The sequence below is a fragment of the Prionailurus bengalensis genome, chromosome E1 (assembly GCF_016509475.1).
Source record: "Prionailurus bengalensis isolate Pbe53 chromosome E1, Fcat_Pben_1.1_paternal_pri, whole genome shotgun sequence".
NCBI classification, from domain to species: domain Eukaryota; kingdom Metazoa; phylum Chordata; class Mammalia; order Carnivora; family Felidae; genus Prionailurus; species Prionailurus bengalensis.
In genome coordinates this window covers 55,143,209-55,168,664 of record NC_057347.1, presented here as the reverse complement: position 1 = coordinate 55,168,664, position 25,456 = coordinate 55,143,209, and the positions used below count along the sequence as shown (strand labels likewise).

Below are 25,456 nucleotides of genomic sequence, written 5' to 3'. Positions count from 1 at the left end.
ACATTGAATAAAGAGCCTGGGAGTCTGTTCAACCAGAGAATTGCAGAGGCTAAATATTATAAACCTTTAAAAAATTGGGCAACTAGTAGGTGAAAGAAATCTCATTGTTGTAATTTGCAGTTTCTAACTAGGGAAGTTGACCATCTTCTCTGTTTTAAGTAGAATCACATTTTAACTTATTTTGAATGACTTAATGTCGGGCCCTGTCCAAAGCACTTCACGTATATTATCTATATTACCTAATTTAATGGTGAATGAATCTTATGAAGTAGGTGATACTATCCCCATTTTACAAATGAGAAATGGGGCTTGTTTAAAAGGCTTACCCCCCAGCAAAAAAAAAAGGGGGGGGGGTTGCCCAAAATTATAGCCGGTAAGCACCAAGGTCATTTGTTCAACCCAGATCAACCTGCTTTTAGAGACCAGGGGCCTTAACACTAAGTGATATTGCCCAGTGAGTGTTGTGTATTTTTATTTTCTGTAAATTTGGGGAAGAAGAGTTAAGTGGAAGGAGAACAAATCCTACAGATACCTTTAGGAGACTGCATTTTAGGATTCAGTGCACATTGCTTGAAATGAACGATTCAAGTTGCACTTGCTTTAGAATTTGCTGTGTGTGATGGACTGAAGGAAGGGTGTATGCTGAAACAGTTTTAAGTATTCTCATTAGGGTTCAGTGTACTCTCCACCCATCTTCTCTGTTGAAATCATTATACATTGTGTCCACTTTCAGCTTTCTTCCTTTTAGTCATTAGTGTTGTGTATAAGATAGTTTTGTTATTAATGAAACACACCCCGTTGAATAGCCTGAGTGCTCTTTTCTGTGGCTGGCCTGATAAGCTGACCCCTCCAGGTCTTCTCCATGAGCTGCTAATTTTTATTTGGCACAGCCACAGAAGTATTGATTGTGCCTGGTTTTCATTTGTCTCAAACTGTGTCTCACAAAGCAGTAGTTACTTGAAACATGATTTTCAAGAGTGTTAGTCTGTTTATGCTTTCTCTAGGAAACCTGTGGTAGATGAGTTAGGTAACAGGAAAACCAGTGTTGAAAACTGTCTTTTTATGCTGCTGCTGTTCGGTTGGTTACACTGCAGTTGTCTGAAATCCCGAATGAAATAGAAGTTTGCGCCCTGTTGCAACATAGCACCTTGACAATGACAATGCTTTGAGTTTCTGTCCGATTTTTCTGATTTCTCTTTTTCAAAAATGCAGCTCCTTATTTTTGTTAGATCTGCTCAGTTATTCTTAGGTTTCCCATCACTGATACATGGTTCCAACTGTCAGCCCTGGAGACCAATTAAAATAAATACTCAGTAGAAAACATTGACAGGCACATAGCAGAGATTTTGAAGCCTTTGCAAAAAAATAAAAATGGGTACACATATTGGAGAGTAGTCAAAGAAGGAAAAGCAGTTGTTAATGCCGGGAAAAAGTAAAGGATTATACTAGAAAGGAAGGTTGGTTGTAATATATTTAAATCAGCAGTGAAGAATATTTTGCCGTGTGAAACTGCTTAAACCGGAATATGTGGTATTACTGGGATGGGGCAAGGGGAAACTGTCAGGGGTGAACATCTTGCAAGCAATAGGTCATGGCTGGAATAAATTTAAAAACAACAGAAGCATATTATTTAGAAATACTGTAGGTGCAAAAAGAAAGCTAAAAACAGAATTAAGGGTGATTGCTTGTAGGTGTTGGGGTGGGGAACTGCCCTTTTTTTTTTAATAAGCCTTTCAAAATCTGTGACTTTCAAAATTATATACGTGGGTTAGTTTGATTTAAAAAAGCAACTACAGAGAGAATAAATAAAGGGGGTTTAAGGACACACAAAAATAAATACTTTGAGCCCTGGCTGGCTGAGTTAGTAGATCATGTGACTCTTGATCGTGGGGTCATGAGTTCAAGCCCCATGTTGGGTGTCGAGATTACCTAAGAAAATTTTAAATAAATAAATACTGAGACTAATTGTATTTTTTTATATATTTGCTAGAGCTCTCTCTTTACTTTCCTCTCTTAGAGCCAGCCCCACATGGGATATCATGGCCTGATAGAATAAACATTGGTTTGGTTGATTAGTTTACCTGCAGTAGAATGTTTGGCTTTCAGAATTTGACTAAAGGACTTTTTATTACTAGGTGATTTCTGTCCTCTTTGGTAATGCTCATTTTCTTCTAATCTTAATATTCCCAGCTGATTTACTGCTTAGTCCTTTTGTAGCTATGCCTGATTAATGCCCCAATTGTTAACTTTAGAATAAAGGATGATAATCACCCATGCCCCTCAGATGAGCTCTCTGCTAGGTGGTAATTATCCGAGAACGGTGTCACTATAAATAATCTGTCCCCATTCTGCCAGTGTCCCGTGTTGTTTTCTGCTTTTATTTAGCCTGTATGAAAACAGTAACTGAAGACAGAAATGGGGCTTTATTTTCCTTTAGTTACGCAAAGGTCTAGGTTGTGGCCGTATTGGTGCCTGGAGATTTTTTTTTTTTTTTTTTTTTTTTTTTTTTACAACAGTGATTGTACTGCCCACAGTTCACCATCACCTAGTACACTACCTAAGGGTTATTACAGAATCTTTACCTGCAAAAATGCAACTTGGTTCATCTTAGTATTCCTTTGGTGCTGAGAGAAGCAGCTGTTCTCAGGTTGACTGAGAGATTTGTTAGACTTCCTGGCACCATCTCCCTGCACTTTCTTTCCCCGGGATAAGACATCTGGCAGCTCAGATTCGGAAAAGGGGATTCCTTTCAAGTGTAGTTAGGATTTAAGCTTTGCTCCTTAGGGTAGTGAGAAGTGATGTAGAAGCTTCTTCTGGAATTGCTGAACTTTGGACCTCTATTTCAAGGGCTCTTTGGAGTCCAAAGTCTTGGGGGTCTTCAGGGGAGAAGGAGCCTTAGGCAAGAGCAGGTCTTCAACAAAAGGCTGGAGCCTTTTCAAGCGTCAGAGCTGGATCTCCTCTATTTCTGGTTACCTGAGCTTGCCGATCAGTCTGGAAGCGATAGAGGCAGAGCTGCCTTGCTCAGAACAGCAAATTGAATTTTAAAGAGTAGTTCCTAGGTTCACTTTGACCTGCTTTCCTAGGAGCAGACCGAGGTTAGTTTCCGAGAACAGTGAAATCAGCTGAAGACCAAAGCCACAATTGCTTGCTTTTGACTGGATACGGGACCGAACATTTTCAGAACACCAGAAAGGTCGGCAGGGGGAAAGGAAGGAGATAGGCCTGTGTAACTGGGAAAGGCTGGGTGCCGTCCGCAGGGCGAGGCCTTTCTTTGGGTGGACTGCATTTCGGGCCGGAGGAGCAGAGAGCGCAAGGGGCGAGGGAGGAGAGGCGGAGACCGAGAGGGTCTTCAGCCGGCTCCTCCTGAGCACCGCGCACACCCAGCGGGAAGGAAGAGGAAGTGTGTGCGGGAATAGCTCGAGCGCCTGCCGCCATTGGCCGGCGGGCCTGTCAGTCGCCTGGGGGCCGAGCCTGCGAGGAGGAAGGAGGCGATCGGGGCTCCTGCCTGCGAGGGAGGGAGGCGGGCCGAGCCAGGGGGCGTGGGGGCTGGGGCGGCAGGCAGATTGGCAGGGCGGGGCCGCCTTCGGTGCCGGCCACTTCTCTCAACCATCCCTCTTGTGATTCAGGGCGGCATTGTGTGTCCCGGAGTGCACGAGCCGGTCCCGAGAGAGCGGCGAGGCCGAGCCCAGGGCGCTGGGTGGCTTCGGCAGGGAAGACTCCCTTCCCCCGGCTTCAGGCTGCTGAGCACTGAGCGGCGCCCAGAATGGAAGCCATCGCCAAATATGACTTCAAAGCTACTGCTGACGACGAGCTGAGCTTCAAAAGGGGGGACATCCTCAAGGTAAGTGGGATGCCACGCAGATGCTGAGATGGCCTCCCCTTGTACTCCCCTACCTTCGTTTACCCTGATGACACACAAAGAAGCCGAGCTCCTCCTTTCTCAGTGCCCGCGTTGACCATTTACCATCGGGCGCGCTCTGGATAGCTGAGATAGATGCTGAGAGGAATATTAAATATGACTTAAGACGGTTGGTGTGATGTATGGTCTTTAACTGCCTTTGTGTGAGTGCCTCCAGTATCTCTGTTTGCTTGTTGTTTGCACGTAAAGTCAGAGCAGCGTGATTGTCACAAGGAAGTATCGGAGTAGCCTGATACATTTTGCAGTTTTATTAAGCATTAGGGGATTTTTTTTTTTTTTAAAGACTTAAACTTGAAGTATTTATGTAAAAGCACTCAGTCTTATCTTACACAGTCAAGGTTTTGCATTCTGGAACATGATGCTAGTTGGTTAGAAATTAATTTCCTCTAGTTTTGAGAGGCGGTTAGAAGTATATGCCAAAACTCATTAAAGAACCTCAGTGTATTTTTATTCTTTGTGAGAAAACTAGTGGAGTTCTAAATCCTGAGGTTTGTTGCGTTGTTGTACAAGTCACAGGGCGATTTTCTCAAAAGAAACTTGAGCAATTACCCTGTGTTAAACTCTCATTGCACAAAAGAAACCTGCTGACAGTTTAAAAATCAGCTTCTTTACAGTTTGCAGCTCATTCTGAGCCCAAACTATTTACACGAGGATTCACTTTCCACCTGGCACATGGTAATTATGTTGTTTACCCAATTGACGGCAGCAGCTTGCCCTTTTGGGTATGTAATTTATTTTTACAAGGGTGGGTGTTATCGAATAATGTGTCAGCTCTGCATGAGGAGAACCTGAAGTTGAGTGTTTGCATGTTCACTGCGTCTCAACTTTCGACATTTTTTTCCTCTGAGCCTAGTCTGATGGTTGGGGGTTTGCCACCCATTTGTATACTACCCCTGAATGAAAATTATGAGAATTTTACAAAGAGGCACAAAGTGGAAATGTAGAAATATCCCCTATAGAAGGACGGGTTTTTTTGTTTTTTGTTTTTCTTTTTCTTTTGAGTCCTTCAGACCTGTGGGTAGCTACTATTTTGCTCTCTTTGCCGGAGGCATAGAGTTCAACTCTGAAGTTACCTGCTCAGTAGTTTCTTGATGTTAGGTTGTATTTCATAGAAGGCAATATTGAAGAGCCCTTGAAAGAGAAGGAAAGTGTGTTCTTTTCAGAACTGTTTTTTGTGATGCCCAGCTTTCTCAGGGTATTCTCCAAGTCAGCACTGAATTGTCAGCAGACAGAACCAGCTATAGGTTTTAGGGTAATATATGTGTTCTGTTTCTGTTTTCTTAACTAGAAGTCAGAGCAAGGGACCAGACATAACTTGAACTATTAAATTACTCTTTCATTGGTGTACAGAGGAGTAATTTGATGTGTTCATAGGTGATTACTGTTTTCAACAGATAACCAGCTTGTATCATCAGAAGATTGGCTACTCGAATATTGTCCTCCTGAAACCAGTATAACAGTGAACATTAACTATAGTGGAATTTAAACAGTTGGCTGTTCAACTACCCGTATCTGTTGCTTGTACGAAACCCTGTGGGGCCTTCCCTGCCGCCCCCCAATACAAACGTAGATTTCTCCATTAAGCTTACCCAAGAAACTTAAACCTAGAAGCCTGGTAGTTCATATTTTCCTCTACGTTTACCCTGTTACATATTTAGCACTAAAGCAACAAAACTAAGGATTTGAGGTCTATTTTTAAGAGTTTTTAGGCAAGAGCTTTTCCCTGAGTGTTAACACTGAAGTTTATCCTAGACCTAGACCATGAGGATCTTGTAAGTTCTCCAGCTTCAGTTGGTAAGCTCATGAACAAGTGTGAAACCCTTCTCTCCCATCCTATAATTAGAGAAGAGGGTACTGTTTAACATTCCCCCAGAAATTGTTCTGTTGGGAGAGAAAGTGAGTCAGAGTGCTCACATTTACTTTCAGATTTTCTTTGGGAAGAGAAAAATACATATATTTGCTTCTTTCCAATTTGGTAGATAACTGGCATATGAAGTCATAATGTCATTATTACTCTTGAATGGTGACCGTTAGCTGTTTGTTAGTAATCTTGTGGCTTTACTCCAAAAAGAAAAAAAAAAGTGCTAATACAGTAGTTGCCCTTTGTCTCATGATTCTGTGGAACAGCTGAGTGAAGAGGAGGGACATTGCTTTGTCTTAAGAACTGTTATTTTAAAAAGCAGTGTTTTCTCCATTTGATTATTCAGGGAGTAACTGGTTTCATTTGAGTGGCTTTGATTTGATTTGATTTGATTTGATAGCTCTTAAGGATGTTAGTTGTGAGCCAAAGCATGTTTATAAGTGGCTGGAATAGCATTGACCAGTTTGACATGATTGAAATAGGGCTATATTTGCCCTCTTTTGCTAAGGGAGGGTGTGTGTACATATGGGCATCGAATACATTTTATTTGAAGATAATGCCCTAGAAAAGGGCTTAGCCCTTTGCCTCCGAGTAGAGTTCAGAAAGATTACATCCTCTCACTGTCTTGGAGCACCTGGTTAACTTTGGTTAATGTGGACCCCATCCTCCAGCAGACCACTTCTTTACTTTCTTTCTACATGTTGACTCGTGCTGCTCTGAGAAAAGAGACAAAAATGAAAACATTTCACTGGAAACCTAAAATAGAACTGAATGCTTCAATATATCTCCTTTGTTACTGTCCCTTGTCTGTGTGTGTGTGGTTTTTTTTTTGTTTTTTTTTTTTTTTTTTTTTTTGGAGGGGAGGAGAAGAAGGGCACTGGGGCATAGAAATGGAAGGAATTGGTCTGTTGCAATTTTCAGCCTTGCGTGGCTGAAATGAACCTAAATTTCCCTGCCGTTGTAGTGCAGGCTTCAGATAGTCCCAGGGGTTCTCCACCAGACAAGGCCCCTGAATCCTCTCCCCTATAGCGCATAACACATCTGAGCTTACCTCCGAGGTAGATCTGTCATTTAGGGGCTTATGTGCCTGTGCTTCAGGCAGTGCTGCGTACGAATTAAGAGACCATTTTTAGCTCTCAAACCTGTGCTCATTCCTTTCTAGAGTTGGTGGCTTTTCTTTGCTGTCAAGGCAGACCTTTGATTGTAGAAGAGAACCAGCAGTGGGTCGTCTTGGTGTCTTCTGCTCATTTGGCACTAACTACCTTTATCAGTTTTCAAGACTGCTTTAGAAATTGGTCTTGAGGGGTGCCTGGCTGGCTCGGTGCACGTGACTCTTGATCTCTGGGATGTGAGAGTTCTAGCCCAGTGCTGGGTGTATAGATTACTTAAAAATAAAAATCTTAAAGAAAGAAAGAAATAGGTCTTGGCTTCACACTCGGCTCTTTGAAGTGTTCTATCTTGGTGCAGATGACCGTTTTAATGTCACATTTACTGAGCATCTTCTTTAGCCACACCCTGGGATAAGTTGCTTTGAAAGTTGGGGAAGAAATACAGGTTATACTTTCTCCTTTCAGGACTTCTAAAATCAAATATGAGAAGTGAAATTAATATGTGAAACAGGATATGGCAGTATACAAAATTAGAGGATTTTTAGAACAGGTGAGGACCTTTTAAAAGGTCTTAATTTAGATTTTATTTTTTAGATGAGGAAGTGGCCCACAGAGGTTAAATGATCCAAGATCACAACTCTTAGTAAGTACTTAGTAAGGAACTGGGTTTTTTTGTTTTTTTATTTTTTTAAATGTTTCTTTAGTTTTGAGAGAGACAGAGCATGGGGGGGGGGGGGGAGGCAGACACAGAATCTGAAGCAGGCTCCAAGCTCTGAGCTGTCAGCACAGAGCCCGATGTGGGGCTCGAACTCACACTCTGAGCTGAAATCAAGAGTCACACTCCGCCAACTGAACCATCCAGGAGTCCCAGTAAGGAACTGGTATTTATTTAATGGAATGCCGAGTTGTGTCACACACTGTGACTGCCAGAGTAATAATGTAGGAAGGGCAGAGATTGGTAAGAGCTGAAGTCTGAGAATGATGGTTGGAGGGTGTGTGACTTAAACCCGACCTCGTGAGATGGTGAGGGGGAGTGGGTGCTTGTGTTTGAGATAGGAATGCTAGAATGGGGTTGAAGACTGTGCCATAGTAGAAAAGAAGGTAGAATTGGAGCAAGATAAGAAAAAAGAGTAAGAATTTGATCTGTCTTTAAGCCTTTAAAGGCTTTTAGCTGATGAGGGAAGTGTTCTGTGATAGGAGGGAAGCCTGGAGCCCCAGCCTGGAAGGTTGCAGTTAGCCGCCTGGGAGGCAAGTGCCTGCATAGGTGTCAGAGGCTAGGAACAAAGGTCGGGGGTGGATGGCGTTGAGAGATGCTGGGGGAAAAATAATGGAATTTCTGCTGGGGACATTTGGAATAAATCCGTGTAGCTGAGAGAATGCCCACTGAGCCTGTTCCTGAGAAGTCAGGAATCTGAACTGGGGTTGAATTGGTAATAGTTTTCACAGCCGCTAGAACTTCTGAATTTGGGTACAGGAGTCTCATTTCAGGTATTTGAATGATTAAACACAGGATGGGATTTAAAGTACTTAATAAGGAACTGTTTCAAATTCCTAGTATCGGTCTGCTTGGTGGAAGCATTTCTCTGCCTGTTGATAAGAATTCTTACTGATCTTGTTGACTAAAACCAGAATTTTGCATTTAATTTTTATGTATGAGGATGATTTGAATTCTCTTAGAACAAATGATTTGTTTGCCTTTGACTGTACGCATTTTTCCCCCCGTCATCTGAATGGACTGTTTCCACGTAGGTGCTAAGAATGAGATTTCGGTTCCCATACAGGGCTCCTTCTGGGGGCCTGGCTGAAGACCAGTCATCCCTGTTTAGAGGAAGAAATGAGTAAGGAAATACAGTGTTCCTTCGGGGGTCTTTCGGTTTGAATAGCTCCCGTTTATGGAGCATTTACTATGCCCCAAAGTCGTACATTATTTCTAGTTTGGGTACTAAAAGGTTGGCCCTCGTTAGCCTCATCTTACACCTGCAGAAACAGGCTCACAAGTGAAGTAACTTGCTCAGGTTCACACAGTGCAGTAAGTTACGAAGCTGGGGCTTGGTCTCAGGTCTGGCTGCGATGCTCCCTCCGACAGCACGTTACTGCTCCTTTTAACTGTCAGGTGTGAGTAGCCCAGAAATGTGAGGCATCAGCAGACCTGCTTTGCTCACCTGCCAGGCCTGGACAGCCGGCTTGTGGCACTCTTCTACTGAGTGACTTATTGGACATCCTGTCTAAAGTAAATTGACTTCAATAGTGAAAGAAGTGGAGAAAATGAGGTCATTTTGCCTGTCAGATTAGCAAAGATGATAAAAATTGACCCCACCTTGTGTTGGCCAGCATGTGGAGAAACGGGCTGTCACCTTCTGCCAGTGGAGGTTTGTAACAATAATGCGGTTTTTCTTAAAAAAAATTTTTATAATGTTTATTTCTTTTGAAAAAGACAGAGAGACAGAGCCAGAGCACAAGCACGGGAGGGGCAGAGAGAGAGAGAGAGAGAGGGAGACACAGAATGGGAAGCAGGCTCCAGGCTCTGAGCTGACAGCAGCAAGCCCGATGTAGGGCTTGAACTCACGAGGCATGAGATCATGACCTGAACTGAAGTTGGACTCTCAACCGACTGAGCCACCCGGGTGCCCCAACAATATAATTTTTCTGAATGGTGTCTTGGTGACACGTATCAGAACATGAAACGACCCAGCAATTCTACTTTTAAAAATTTATTCTAAGAAAATTCTCAAACAAGTTTGTGTAAATGTAGACATAGGATATTTACTTCAATTAATGTATGTACCACCTGGAAAATAAGTTTTTGCAGTTAAATTATGAAACATGCATTTCAGACATGTTAAAATGTGTAAAAAGAGGCATCTTTAAATTGATGGAATTAACCATATTACAAAAAAAAAAAAACACCAAAACCCCAAACCTAAGTAGCCCATCATTAGGACGCTACATAAGCAGGTTATCGTGCCGTGAGATGGAATGCTATGAAGGTGTTAATGTTGGTGTAAATCTATGTCAACACAGAATGTCTACACTTGGCACGGAGAAGTGTTTAAGTGGATCTTTTTTTAAAAAGTAGTAACGTAACTAGTACATGGAGTGCTCAGGATGTCCTTGCAGGAAGCTGAGTATTTTACTTCCATTCCCTTTTAGCCCTCCAAAGAATCTTAACAAGGATGCTGTTATTCCCATTTTACTGATGAGGGATGTGAGGGTTAGGTTCAGTAAGCGGCCCGAGTTCACCAGTTAGCATTCAGATTCAGACCGGTTTGCATCCAGATTCTGTGTTCTTAACTGCCACCCTGTAGGGCCTTTTCATTCCCAAATGAGGTCAAACTGGAGAGGGAGCTCCCATTAGGGGTATTTCTGTTTGCTTGCTAAGTACGTGGACTTTCTGAATGGTCCTCTAAAAGGTAACAGTGGTAACCTCCAAGGGGCTTGATTTCAGGTGATTTTTTTTTTCCTTCTTCTTTTGTACCCTTTTGTCTTACTTTAACCAATTTATAGTTTTATGAAAACAAAGTTATGGGGCATCTGGGTGGCTCTGTCCCTTAAGCATCCAACTTCGGCTCAAGTCATGATCTCAAGGTTCGAGTGTTCTGGCCCCATGTTGGGCTCTGTGCTGACAGCTCAGAGCCTGGAGCCTGCTTCGGATTCTGTGCCTCTGTCTCTCTCTGCCCCTCCCCTGCTCACACTCTGTCTCTTTCTGTCTCTCAAAAATGGATAAATATTTTTTTAAAAATTAAAAAAGTTATATTGAAATAGTAGTTACCATGTGTATCCATTTTATTTGACGAATATTCCGGGAAGTTAAAGTGCTCTGGTCAGCATGTTTGTTTTGTTTTAATGTTTGTTTATTTTTGAGAGAGACAGAATGCGAGGAGAGGGGTAGAGAGAGGGAGACACAGAAACCGAAGCAGGCTCCAGGCTCTGAGCTGTAGGCACAGAGCCTGACACGGGGCTCAAACCCACGAACCGTGAGATCATGACCTGAGCCGAGGTCGGACATTTAACCGACTGAGCCACCCAGGTGCCCCCAAGATTTATTTGTTTTTTAATGTTTATTTTATTTATTTTTTTTTTGAGAGAGAGCTAGCTCGCATTTGTGCGAGCAGGGGAGGGGCAGAGAGAGAGAGGGAGAGAGCGGGAATCCCAAGGAGGCTTTGTATTGTCAGTGCAGAGCCAGACTTGGGGCTCGTTCTCACCAATTATGAGATCGTGACCTGAGGTCTAGATTTGGACTCTTAACCAACTGAGCCACCAGGTGCCCCAGTTGGGGTTTTTGTAATAGCTGAGACTTAACCTGCTTTTAAATCTTTAGGCTGAAATTCACTGTGTGTCAGTGTCCTAAAACTTAGAGACATTTTAAAAAGTGACTCAAAATGACTTCAAGGAAAATCTTGGTCCTTTTGGCAAGTTTGGTGAAACTGGCCCCTCAGTTTCACCTCCTTGGGGATGTGGAATGAGAGACATCTGTAGTATTGTGATAAAGAACACGTACTCCAACACTCCAGGCTAGACCTAGCTGCTTTGAATCCCAGCTCAGCCGTTGGGAGAGCTGGCATTTTGATCCTGGGCGATTTACTTTGTGCTTTGGTTCAACCATGTGTAAAATGGAACGAAGAACACCTGCTTTCCTAGAGTCACAATGAAGATTTAAAAAGCTAATATGTTAGTGTACTTAATGCTGTGATTGGACTAAAGTAGACAACAAGGCTAGCTGCCATTAGTTTTGGTTTTTGATTAGTTTTTAAAAAGGTTTGTTTACTTAAGTAATCTTTACGCCAAAGGAGGGGCTTGAACTCAATGACCCCAAGATCAAGAGTCGCACCCTCCACCGACTGAGCCAGCCAGGTGCCCCTGCCATTAATTTTATTCATGTTATTCAGGTACACAGCTTTGATAAGATGTCAGTCCAACCGCTGGCTCAGGTTAAGTCACATGACTCTACCCATAAAACCAGCCAGGTTCTTGTCTTGACATTACCTCAAAGTCAGAACTGTTTAAACCTTGTTGTAGATAGAGCTCAGCTAAAAGTATGGCATTGGTGGAGGGTTGTGTGGAAGACAAGTGGTTTCTCCATCCTTAAAGTCTTTGGTTTCCCTCAGGATTGAACCCAAAAGCAAGGAAATGGGCACCTGCCCAGCATTCTGCTGGGGGCCTTCCTTTTGTAGACTTCTTGGCTGAATGGAGCTTTAGTGTTGTGCTGTTGGCCAGCATTGAGATAGGTGAGAAACAGCCTTGGGAAAGTTCATTATTTTATTTACTGTAGGGGTATTAAGGAGTCTTTCACTGTTTGTAAGTGTCCTCGGTGAGAAATGATTCTCTTCTGGTCTCAGTGCCAGAAATAGGCGGATATTCCCCCCAAACAACTTTCTAAAATCTTAGAGATGCTTAAATACGGCTTTAACATGTTTCCTTCTTTACCTTATAGGAAAGCTTAGAGCCTACTTGTGTCCCATTTCTAGCATCAGTTCTGATGTTTTCTGTCCGGATATTTTTACCCCAACAGGTGCTGAGGGTTGTGGGTAAAATATTGGAAGTATTTTCTCACTTTAACAATAGCTTGCTTGCTTTTTGTTTCTAATACCTCTTTAATGTCTATTTTTGTTGTTAATTTTTAACTAGTTTATTCTTTAACAGCGGACTTTTAAAACCTAGGTTTAGCAAAATGACAAAAGCCTTCTGTAGAACTTTGCTTTTGAAAAATACAAAAAGCATCAAATTAGTTATAAAGTGAGGGGAAATTTTGAACCTTGAAACTGTAGGCTTTGCAGAGAAATAGAGGGGAGCATGTGTTATCAGTGAGAAAATAGGTTATTGCCTGTCGTCTTTGTGTTATTCTCGCATAGACCTTTATTTTCATAGAGAAGTATGGTTTATTTTTTATTTTTATTTTTGAGAAGTATGGTTTAAAATGGATTGCTAGGGGAAAATATATTTATAGCATTTTATTAGCAATATTTCCACTTTAGTTTAACATTTAAAATTACGTTAATATACATTCATAGAAAAAAATAGGAAGCTCAAAATCCTGCATGTTCCCCTCCCCCTGTAATTTTATGATTTCAGATCTCTTCTAGGTTTTATTATTATATATACATTTTCGTAATGCTGTAACTGTAGTAGACTTAAAATACAACATATGTTACCATTTTCCCATATTGGTTTTACTGATTTTTTAAAAAATATTTATTGATTCTGAGAGTGAACATGAGCAGGGGAGGGGCAGAGAGGGAGACGGAGAATCTTAAGCAGGCTCTGAGCTGCCAGCAACTCAGGCCTTGATTTCTGGAACCATGAGATCCTGACCTGAACTGAAATCAAGAGCCAGATGCTTAACCGACTGAGCCACCCAGGCATCCCAGTTTTACTGATGATTTGTAATGGTTTGATATTAAGTACTTTTAAAGTTAACGATCATAATAGACTTAACTATTTCCCTATTGCTGATATTTACCTTGTTTCTGATGATAATTTTGTTCATAATTTCAAAGGAGGTTCTTGGTGTATATGATCTACTTCCCAAAAGGGCTGAACAGATTACCTGCTTGACTTTGGTTAAATGACAATGGCTCATACTGCATAGCCAGAATACATAATAATAGCACAGCTAATGTCTGCTTCATGCTTCAGTCTCCTTTAACACAGAACATCATTTCAGTTTGACAGTGGAACCAGATGTGTGAAGCAAGGGAACCTCCACTCAGCATCTAAGATACTTGACAACAGCACATAGATTTTCTGAGGCACGTTTTATTTTGTGCTATTCCTTCTGCTGATAATTTGCTTTTATTTATTTATTTTTAAGTTTATTTGTTTTGAGAGAGAGAGAGAGAGCGCCGTGTGTGTAGAGGGGAATGGGCAGATAGAGGGAGAGAAGGAGAGAATCCCAAGCAAGCTCTGCTCTGTCAGTCCTGGAGCCCAGGGCGGGACTTGAACTCCTAAACCGTGAGATCGTGACCTGAGCCAGAATCAAGAGTCGGACACTTAACTGACTGAGCTACCCAGGTGCCCCTAATCTGCTTTTATAGCTGTGTCAGGTTAATAAGTAATTTTGATAGCTGAGAAGTTTGGTATGTATTCATAGATGTAGTTTTATTTTATTTTATTTTACTTTTAAGTTTATTTATTTACTTAAGTAATGGCTACACCCAACATGGGACTTAAACTCACAACGCTGAGATCAAGAATTGTGGGCTCTTTTGACTGAGCCAGCCAGGCGTCTCTTGTAGGTGTAGCTTTAATTCCGTTTTACTTTGCCTAAATGAAACCCTTCTAGAGGAAATCATTCATGGTAACTTATGTTTAGAAAAACAAACCAGGGTTTGTTAGTTGATGCTGTAAAGGTTGAGCTCTTTAGAGCCAGGACCTTCTGCTGAGAGCTTTTAACAAAAAGGTAGAGTGACTTGCTGAAGCATCCTCACCTTACATGTACTGCAGTATGAAGAAAAAAAAAACTGTTGGTAACGGTTTTCTCTGGATATTTGAGATTATGGTGAATTTTCATTTTCTGTAGCATGTATTTCTATAATTGATGTTTTTGTAAACATTTGTTTCATAACCAGAAAAGCAGTAAAAAACACCACCACAATAATTTTTCAAATGTCAGTTTACAAATCAACAAACATTGGTAGGCCTGTTTTGCTTTCTTAACAAGAGGGAAAAAACACTGTACAGCCTCGTGGAGCAAATTTGTTTTATGTTTTATGTTCTATGTTTTTTGTTTTACTCCTCTTGGTTTGGAAGTCCAAGCATCCTCCACATCATCTAGGACTATTGCACAGGCTTTGTGTAGAACGTGTGGCCGTGAACTAGAAGCATGCTCAGCCCTTTTCCTTATGAATAGTTTGGCCCTGAAACTGGTCTTGCCACCCAGATCTAGTTATTTCCCACTCATCTTTTCCCGACAAGTGATATGAAAGTAATGTTATGTGCTTTCCTACATATTTAATGTTCACTTAAATCAGTTTTCAAACTGGATTAAAATTACTAATGCAGCCAAATTGCACTTCTCAGAGGTTTAATTATTCATTTCTCCTTTTGTCCATATTTAGGTCTAGTCAAACTGACATTTTGTTATTTATCAACTTTAATAGAATGTGTAGCTTAGAAAAGTAAAATTAAGACAAAAAGGTTTGAAGTTATTAATGGTTTCTAGTTAATCTATTCATTAAAGATCAGGTGTCTTCATTTTATTCTTTTTTTAAATATTTTTTACTGTTTTATTTATTCTTGAGAGAGAGAGAGAGACAGCATGAGCGAGGGAGGGGCAGAGTGAGAAGGGGACACAGAATCCGAAGCAGACTCCAGGTTCTGAGCCGTCAGCACAGAGCCCGATGTGGGGCTCGAACCCACGAGCCATGAGATCGTGACCTGAGCCGAAGTCGGACACTCAACTGACTGAGCCACCCAGATGCCCCTCATTTTATTCTTTTTAAACACTTATTAGAATTATTTAATAGAAAAGTGTAAAAGAGAGTTGGGCCATACTCCTGTCACCCAGATAACTGTTTTTGTTTTGAAATTAAATAAATAAATGTTGCATTTATTGTTAGAAAATGTAAAAAAGGAAACTCATTGGTCAGGTTTTCTGTCACCTTTCAGGAAAAAAAAAATTAATGAATATAGCCACAGTTACTTTTTTAATGCTTTCCAGATACAGTGAGAAACACTTTGAAACCATACTCAAAATTTTAATAATGAAAATAAGCAGGTACTTCACCTTACGGAAACAAGGACAGGGTTTCTGTTGAAGTGTACCTCTTTTGAAAATAGCAGTAGCTCAAAGGATTTCTATGCCAGGCTGTTAGAGAAGATCATAATGATTACTACTTTCTCCAAGTGACATGATAAAGCTGAATCACAGTAGATCTTGAACCTGAAATTGGTGTCAGTTTTCTAAAACTGTGTTAATATTGTCCATATGAGATAGCCAGGTGAATTTGTGACTAATGGCCACTTAGTGCTAGAAGTGGAAACTAGTATCCCTACAGGTCTTTTCTTGAGATTAATTGCATTATTGGTTTCCCCAATTTAGGTTACTGGTGTGGCAGAAAGAACAAATACCTATCCAGTTAGATACTAAAGGCCTAGCCAAAAGGGCATGCTTCTCATCTCCATATTCTCAAATAACCGGATGAGAAATTATTCTTGTATTACCTGCTTTGAGGTTTAGGTTTTGAGTTTTATACATAAAATAATAGCAACCTCCATTTGGAGTGAACTGTGGTATTTACAGCTATAAATTTCCCTCTAAATTTTGCCTTAGCTGCATCCCGTAAATTTGGTATGCAGTTATTTTTTTTTCATTCATCTCAAAGTATTTTCTAATTTTCCTTGTTTTTTTCTTTGACCCACTGGTTATTTAGAAGTGTGTTGTTTAATTTCCACATATTTGTGAATTTCCCAGAATTCCATCTGGTGTTGAATTTTGTTATAATTTCATTGTGCATGTAGAACATACTTTGAATTATTTCAGTCTTTTTAAGTTTATTGGTGCTTGTTTTGTTGCCTCACAAATGATGCTGGAAAATGTTCTGCACATTCGAGATGAGTGTTTATTCTCTTGTTGTTGGGTAGAGTTCCATAGATGTCTGGTAGGCGGGGCCTGGCTGGCTCAGATGGTACGGCATGTGACTCTAGATCTCAGAGTCATGAGTTCAAGCCCCATGACAGACATAGAGATTAGGAAAGAAAAAAGGAAAGAAAGAGATGTCTATTAGGTCTAGTTGGTGAATTAATTTTTCCTCGAGTGTGTCATGATAATTGTGGAATTTTGGTGAATTCTTACAACTGCTTATCCAGTATCTTGGTAAATCATGACAAATTACTGAGTATGTCCTACATGAAGGGTACTATGCTTAGTGCAAAGGGTTCAAAATATACATAATATTTAGTAATAACGTTGTTTTAAGAGCTGTGCCAGAGGTGTGCACTGGATATTCTGAATGAAACAGACTTAGTGAGACATGAGTATTGAAAATTTTTTCGACATAATTTAGAAATGCCCAGGACCAATTTGTCCATCCAGATATGCTTGATTTACTGAGAACTTCTGACATTAGTAGAGCTTGCTCTCAGCCCTGAAGAGATGTTGGGAGTTGTCCTAGAATACTTAAACCTGGATAGTTAATGGCCTTTCCTTGTATTTGGCAGTTATAAAAGTAGATGTGAGCCATATTGGTAATAGCGTGGCACGTGCAGGATCTTCAGAGTAATTATGACCCTTCTTTATTTAGGTAAGACCTTATCTAGGTAGGTGTCTTTAAACTCAAATTTTGTGTCTCTGACACCACAACCCCCTTGAAGGAACTATTTATTTTTAAGTTTACTTAGTGTGAGGAGGGGAAGGGCAGAGAGAGAGGGAGACACAGAATCCCAAGCAGGCTCCAGGCTCTGAGCTGTCGGCACAGAGCCCAACGCGGGGCTTCAACTTAGAAACCGTGAGATCATGACTATGACCTGAGCTGAAGTCAGATGCTTAACCGACTGAACCACCTGGGCGCCCCAGAAAAAATATTTTTAATGTTTATTTATTTTAGAGAGAAAGACTCTGAGCAGGAGAGGGGCAGAGAGAGAGGGAGACACAGAATCCAAAGCAGGCTCCGGGCTCTGAGCTGTCAGTACAGAGCCCGATCTCATGAACTGTGAGATCATGACCTGAGCTGAAGTCAGATGCTTAACTGACTGAGCCACCCAGGCAACCTCAAAAACTTATTTATTTTTAAAATTTATTTTGAGAGAGTGTTAGCAGGGGAGGGACAGAAAGAAGGAGAGAGAGAATGCCAAGCAGGCTCCTTGCTGTCAACGCAGAGCCCAATCTGGTGCTCAAACTCATGAATCATGAGATGTTGACCCGGGCCAAAGTCGGACGCTTAACCAACTGAGCCACCCATACACCCCTATTTTATTTTTTAAGTTGTTTTTACTTAAGTAATCTCTACACCCACCATGGGGCTCAAACTCATAACCCCAGGATCAAGAGTCGCACATGTTCTTTCGACCGAGCCAGCCAGGAGCCCCTGTGTACATAGATTCTAAAACGTACATATACATACACACACTGAAAGTTTAACATTCTCTTGAGTCCATTAAGTAATCTCTTAAGTCCCTACTTAGTGACAGTTTTCTAAAACTTATAAATTTGTTTCTGTGGAAGGTGTTATTTCTCATGTAATACATGCTAATGACATTTTAAGGCTGGAACACAAAGTGTTGGGTCTCCATATGCCTGCTCTTTAGTGCTGCACTGTTCAGTACTGTGGCCACTAGCTATATATAACTATTAAAATTTATTAATTTAAGTTAGGGGCACCTGGGTGGCTCAGTCGATTAAGCGTCTGACTCTTGGTTTTGGTTCAGGTCATGGGCTCATGGTTTGTGTGTTGAAGCCCCACGTCAGGCTCCGTGGGTTTTGGGCTCAAAAGAAGTAAACCTAAAAACAAACAAAAAAAAATTGTGTCAAATAAAAAAAATTCCATCTTCACTTGCATTGGCTGTATTTCAACATCTCAACAGCTACACGTGGCTAGTGACTACTGTATTAGTGCAGACATAGGATATTTACATCATTGCAGGAAGTGTTTTTGGACCAGCTCTGCTATACATTGTCCCTACGTAGATAACATTGTTAGTGTTCAAAGTATTTTGGGTTTTACCTTGGGACGCCAGGAATCCTATCTTCTCTCCTTGTAAAAGCGTCCAGGGTTACTCTGGTCCTTGGAGGTGAGGCCCTGGGGCAGACTTGGTGTGGGAGAGGGAAGGCAGAATACTGTTGTAGGCTGGGGGTAGAATTGGGGTGGGCTCTCTCTTAGGAGTTCTTCCCTGTCTGTACTCCTCCCTTTCCTTGTGAACTTTTGGTTTTTCAAGCCCCCTTCTTCATGGTCCTGCGCCCTCTCTACTTCCAGCCTGTGCAGAGGCAGATACTTGGAACTTGTTGCCACCTGGTATTGTCTTTTCTTTTGAAAATTGAGGGACCAGAAGAGTGCTCATAGACTAGCTCTGCTGGTATGACATATGAGGTTGTCCAGTCTAGTTCTCTCCCTTCTAATTTGGGTTCCTTGTGTCACTGGATGTGTAATGTGGTCTTGAGCTAAATGTGCAGACAGCAGCATCTGAGGTACATCTAGAGAGCAGAGGCAGCATTTCTTTGAATTCAAAAACCATAATTATTGTGTTTTTTTTCCCAGAACTGTGTTACGTAAATAATCTTAGAGAAAGTCTTAGTCTTCTTGTAGAGTCATTTTGATTCTTTGTGTCAACTTGTTCTAAAATTTTGCACAATATCCTCATCCAAAAAGCTCTACAGTGTTCTGTTGATGAATACTTTTGCCATTAATGTCAAATAATGGGTCAGTTCATCTTTATGCTATCTTTAAGCAAAATTTGGTCAAGTTTCAGTTGGTTGCATAGTTTCCCTGAACACCGAGCTATTTTACATGTTCTGGTCTTTGGTCATGTCGTTCTTTTCGTCCAGTGTAATCTTGGCTGTCTCCCATCCTTCCCTCATTACCTAGAGCAAACAGGTCCCTCTCCCCTGCCCCTTGGCTCCATTGTATACATCTGGCCACAGCGTATTTCTATTCCCTATATCTCAGTAGGGCTCTGTGTCTCTGTCTTGACAGTGCCTAGCAATATGGTAGTTCAGTGGGTTGGAATGGAAGCATTGAAATCCACACCACTTTCATCCTGCTCGGTACAAATTAAGTCCATAGTTGATACTGTCTTTGTTATCACCAGCATTGCACTGTCAGAGGTCAGGCTTGGTTCTTATGTTGCCTCGGCTGTTTTTGCATTAATTTAGGTGATACAGACCAGAAATAAGAATTCTTGAATTTTTGTTGTATTTTGTATTCCCTTATTTTTTGCGATTGCCTTAGGTTTCTTAGCTACTTTTTTGTGGAGTCTTTGTAAAGTTTAATTACATTTTTCTGTGCATATAATCTAAAGAATACTCAATCAGTTTTATTTTTAAGTTATTGTCCAAAAAACATTTCCAGTTTCCTCCAGTTTTTTGTTTTGGGGCATTTATTCCATCCATAGTCATTGTGGTATTTATTTCAGCAGATAGTCCCTAGGTATATAAGAAATATTGCTATAGGAGATTCTGAATACTTAGGCTTTCTCTCTTGAGTTTGTCCTTTGTTTTATTACTATTATTATTTTTAAAAAACGTGTAATTTTGAGAGAGAGCGAGCATGAGCGGGGGACAAGCAGAGAGAGAGAGAGGACGACAGAGGATCCGAAGCAGGCTCCATGCTGACAAGGAGCAAACCCAATGTGGGACTTGAACTCACGAACCACGAGACCATGACCCAAGCTGAAGTTGGACTCTCAATGGACTAAGCCACCCAAGCGCCCCTGTTCTTTATTATTTAAGTGTAAGAAGAAGAAAGAGGAAGAAGAAGAAAGAGGAGGGGTGCTTGGGTGATTCAGCTGGTTAAGCATTAGACTCTTTATATTGGCTCAGGTTATGATCTCACAGTTCCTTAGATCGAGCCCCACTTTGGGCTCTGCACTACAGCACAGAGCCTGCTTGGGATTCATTCATATTCTCTCTCTCTCTCTCTCTCTCTCTCTCTCTCTCTGTCTCTGTCTCTCTCTCTCATTCTCTCTCCCTCCCTCCCTCTCTCTCTCCCTCCCCTTGACTGTCCCTCTTCTGCTTGTGTGTGCACCAAGGGGACTCCGACACCATGACCCATGACACAGGGTGGCAGGGACACAGGGAGGGGAAGGAGGAAATGGGGGTGGCCGCATTCAGAGAAGGGAGCCAAACATGTGACAGAATTCAACTTGCACTGCCAGACCCTCTAGGGTGCTATTAGATAGGTGGTAAATGACACATGCGTGCGGGCTCGCTCTCTCTCTCAAATAAATAAACTTAAGAAAGGATAAAACAGGAAAACATTTTCCAAGAAATAGTTTGAAGTAACCCTGATGATTTGTTCTGATGTACATAATTTACACAAGTCATAGCCTTGAAGAATCTGCCAGAGAACAACTTCACAGAGCACTGGATTTCAGGAAGAGGAGTCTTTTCTTATCAGATGTTCTCTTGAATTTACTGCTAAAAAGTGAGGTGGGTTGAGGGGAAGTGGGAAGAATTTCTTGTTTTTGAAACTTTGCCAGAACACTCTGCTTCCAGACAATTGTTTGAACTCTTGTGTCCCTGTGCTTCCAGGGATGCTTTCTGACCTCCTATTAGCAACACACCTAGGAGTGGAGGCATGCTTTGTGGTGCCAGGCATAGCTGTAGCCAACCTGGAACAGGCCCAAACCAAATGCGATCCTGAAGTCAGAATGAACAGATGGTATAAATAGTGTACTCTCCTAGTGGGACACTGGAAAATCTTCATGGGAGAGTGATGCAGGCAGATCTGACAAGCTTCTGATTTGTTCATAGGCTGACATTTCAGTTCTTCTAGGCCCTGAGGAGTGGGTTTCAACCAACAAGGCACTAATACCTCCTTTTCAATTTACCCGTAGAAGCCAGCTCTTGGAAATGTACATATACTGGTGATAAACTTGGAGCCAGAACAGTGACTGACCTGTGTTAACATTGTAGCCTTGTGATATTCACAAAATAATTAATTTGCATCTGTACTGTGGCCTGGCTTTAGCCATTGAATCTATGAGTCGATCTAAGCTTCAACGTTAAGCATTAATTTTAACGGGGCACCTGGCTGGCTTAGTCGGCAGAACGTGCAACTCTTAATCTCAGGATCTGGAGTTCAAGCCCCTCGCTGGGCATGGAGCCTATTTAAAACAAACAAAATGTTTAAAAAAATTCCAGGGGTGCTTGGGTGGCTCAAGTCGGTTAAGTGTCCAACTTTGGCTCAGGTCATGATCTCACAGTTTGTGAGTTCAAGCCCCACATTGGCTGTCAGCTGTCAGAACAGAGCCCGCTTTGGATCCTCTGTCCTGCTCCCTGCCACCCCTCTCCCTCAAAAATAAATAAACATTTAAAAAAAGTGTTGGGTGTCTGTGCCTCTTCATTAGTAATAGGATGACTTCTGTATTAATGGTATCCTTAAAGCAAAAGGACTACATATATTTTGCGTTTTTCTAGTAGTGGTAGGTGGATTAGAGAGTCCTTAAGTTAAGTACCATCTCTGTTATGACTGGTTCCATTCTTCAGTAGGCTGGTTGGCTCGAATCAGAAAGTCCACATTTTTTTACCAACCCGGCCCCTGTCAGCCCCCAGCCCTTGTCTCAGGAGTCATGTGAGGTGACTAAGCAGCTGAGCTCAGAAGAAGCAAAGGAATAAATGGGGTTTTTTTTTCAGTACAAGGTTGATCAGAGTCTTAAACTTGAGTAAAGCAACATAAGATTTATATTTGCCTTCTTAAATATTTTACCTTTGGGTCCTGGCATTGTAGTGTGAGAAACCTCCGGTTTTGCTACAACTTTAAGCTACTACTCCTTGTTCTAACTTAAAATCATTGAAATAACTTATAGTTTTGATACATCCCCTTTTGAACTCAGGACTGTCTGGTGGTAAGTTGATGTAAAATGAAGGAACTCATAATACATTCCTGAGATTTTTCTCTTCATACACTGTGTTTGGGTCAGTCCCCAAGCTTTTGTGTGTGTGTGTGTGTGTGTGTGTGTGCGCACGCGCACATGTGCCAACTGTTTTGGTGTGCTTGGGACTCTGAGTTGGGCTGGTTGAGGCTCTGTGTCCCTGTGAATCAGTGTGTAAAGGAGACCATTCTCTGAAATGCATCTTCTGATAAGATGGTGATTTAGAGGATTTATCGTAACATAGACTCAGATGTAGTGATTGTGGACTGTAACTAAGTCATTTTGGACTCAGAAGTACTGCATGAAATGGTAGCTACCATCTGAGCAATCAGAACCTTCTGGGTAGGAGGAAACAGGAGTCCAGAGATGATGTGAACATGGAGATGCCTTTCTAAAGTAAAGCTTTGCTAGAGCAAGAAAATTAGCTCTTACTGAGCTCATGGTCTTGGGAGCCAGGCAGGCTTTGGACCAGGTACTTTGCTCCTTAATCTTCTCAACAGCTCAGTGAGAGAGCATTTTCAAATGCCCTAATAGCAACTCAGAGAGGTTGAGTAACTTGTGCGAAATTGCATAGCTAATGAGTGGGAGGGTAGGCATTTGAGCATAATTTGATCAGATTTAGATTTTGAACTGTGGGCTGATCAGAAGGCGGGCATTTATGTTGATTTAACAGCAGCATTTTCTAATAGGTCCTAGAACAGTGAGATTACCAAAGCTGTGTTTTGGAAAGATGACTTTGACTAGGGAAAGGTTAGAGGCAAGATAGGGCATAGGGGTGAAGAGCCAGGGCTGGAGCCAGAGAGTCTGGGTTTAGACTTCAGCTGTGCTATTTACCGTGAGTGATGTTGGGCAAGTTTTTTAACTCCTTTGTGCCAAATTTCCTCATTGGAAAAATGGGGATACTGACAGTACTCACCCGATTTTTGTGAGGATTAGGTGAATTGAAATACGTAAGTAGGGGCTCCTGGGTGGCTCAGTCGGCTAAGTGTCCGACTTCGGCTCACGTCATGATATCCTGGTTTGTGAGTTCAAGCCCCACGTCGAGCTCTGTGCTGGCAGCTCAGAGCCGGAGCCTGCTTTGGATTCTGTATCTCCCTCTCTCTGCCCCTCCCCTGCTCGTGCTCTCTCTCTCTCAAAAGTAAACAAACATTAAAAAAATACATAAGTATTTAAAATTGCAACTATGTAGTTGTATCCCACCAGGGTGCTGATGGGATAAGTCCTCAGGAGCAGAGGAGAGTCGCAGTCTAGAGGGCATTACAGGGGGAGAAACGCCTTCATTGGGCAAGAGGTGCAGGTGGGCAGGAAGACTGGGAGGCTTTGAGGCTGGGACACCCTGGTACCGCTAACCAAGGTGGGAAAGTGAAGGATTAGCTAATTGGGGAAAACAGCATTAATGCTAAACCATAGGAAGAGGTTTGACTGAAAATATTGTGGACGGTTTAGAATCTACCCACGGGTGAATTAAGTAAACGGTAACAGGACCCACCTCGTTGCTCACAAGGTAACTTCCTTCTGTATCTTCCATGGCAAGAAGCAGCCTTAACCTGGAGGAGCATGAATCACCCCTGTGACTTAACTGCTGTAGGCAATTCCTATTTCACTGTCTGTCTTAAAATAGAGTGATGGATGGGATCGTGACCCTTTGTGGCAAATGCTAGAATCCATTGGAGTAGACTTTCTAAATTGGTTACAGTAGAATGTAATTTTTATTTATAGCTAATAGCATAGCCCTGTAAATGAAAGATTCAAGCGAGAATTCCCATGTAAGACGCTCAAGTACTAAAGTCTTGTGTTAATTTTATACTTATCATTAGCCCAGTTATGCTTATTATGGTAGACCTAGGTAAAGCTTCCTGGCTTAGCTAAAATGATTTCTGGTTAAACAGAGCTAATTCGTATGAACAGAAGGTTGAAAACACAGGTACTTCTCCCTAAGTCCAGTGGAGAGGGACCATTAACAGTGCTGTCAGTTGTCAAGGGGAAGTTGTTTGCCTCCATTTCATCAGAGTACTATCTCTGTGAGATTCCTAAAGCCTTGTAATATACCAAAATGGGACTTCTGCTAACTGGTGTCTATCACAGGCTATTTTCCCTGGGAATCTTTGGCTTCCTGGTGGTCTGTTTAGTTATTGATGTAAGAACTGTTTGCTGAATCTCTGTCGCAGTACTTCTTAACCTGTTTTTGGAGGTCACACCTTTGAAAATCTATTAAAAACGATTTCCTGCCTTCCAAATGTATATAAAAAGGCTCTGTATTACGAACCTCTGCTTTATTTTAGAATATGCTAGGTGTTGAGGCAGTTCAACATAAATGTAAAACAATTCCTGTCCTCCAGGAATTTAGTATTTAGTTGAAAAGAAGTGACTAATACAGAAACAGTTATGTTTACGTGTAATAACATAAAGTTCCCAGGATGTAGCTGGTGTTATAGCAGATGTTCAATAAATGAGGTGATTATAATAGTTGGCTGCTGTTAACCATTCAGAGAAGGCATCGAACATTCAGAGAAAGTAGCTGTTGGAGATTAAAGGTAAGAAGTAAGAGAAACACTGATCCTGAGTGGCTAAGATCTGGATAGGTAGAAAAAGGTGGTAGTATTCACAGAGGGTTGGAGTGTACATGGAATAGGAGTTTCAAAAGGATCAGTATGGCAGTGTCTTTTTTTGCAATTAAATATGTGACGGTTCCTGATCACTGCCCAAATCTAGCCCAATCCACCCAGAAATAATCACTGTTTATATTTGTTTTTCTTTTCTAATGATCATTCTTCTAGACATTTTTAAAGTAGAGATCATACCATATGTGAAAGTGCCTCTTAAAAAATCGGTATTTTTCCGTTGCATTAAGCTGCTGTTGTTTGTGTACAACAGAATATGCTACTCACTGGTCTAAATATAGGCTTATGTTATCAGAAAGATCAAAGGTTGGGTAGAGATCAGATATGGTTTGATCAGGGCCTCAGTTCAGTGTCTCCGTAATTTTTTGGTAGCTATGCCTTGTTACACGTATTAGCTTTGTTCTGAGGCTGGTTTTCAGTGTGC

General features: G+C 41.5%; 1 protein-coding gene across 1 annotated transcript in view; it reads left to right on the top strand.

Moving 5' to 3' along the window:
• GRB2 (growth factor receptor bound protein 2) overlaps positions 1-25,456 on the top strand; it is a 72,149-nt gene that overhangs the window by 4,493 nt on the left and 42,200 nt on the right. Inside the window, exon 2 of the mRNA XM_043585260.1 lies at positions 3,627-3,841. Within this exon, the coding sequence (XP_043441195.1) occupies positions 3,764-3,841 (78 nt within the window). The 5' untranslated portion in view covers positions 3,627-3,763. The remainder of the gene's footprint in view (positions 1-3,626; positions 3,842-25,456) is intronic.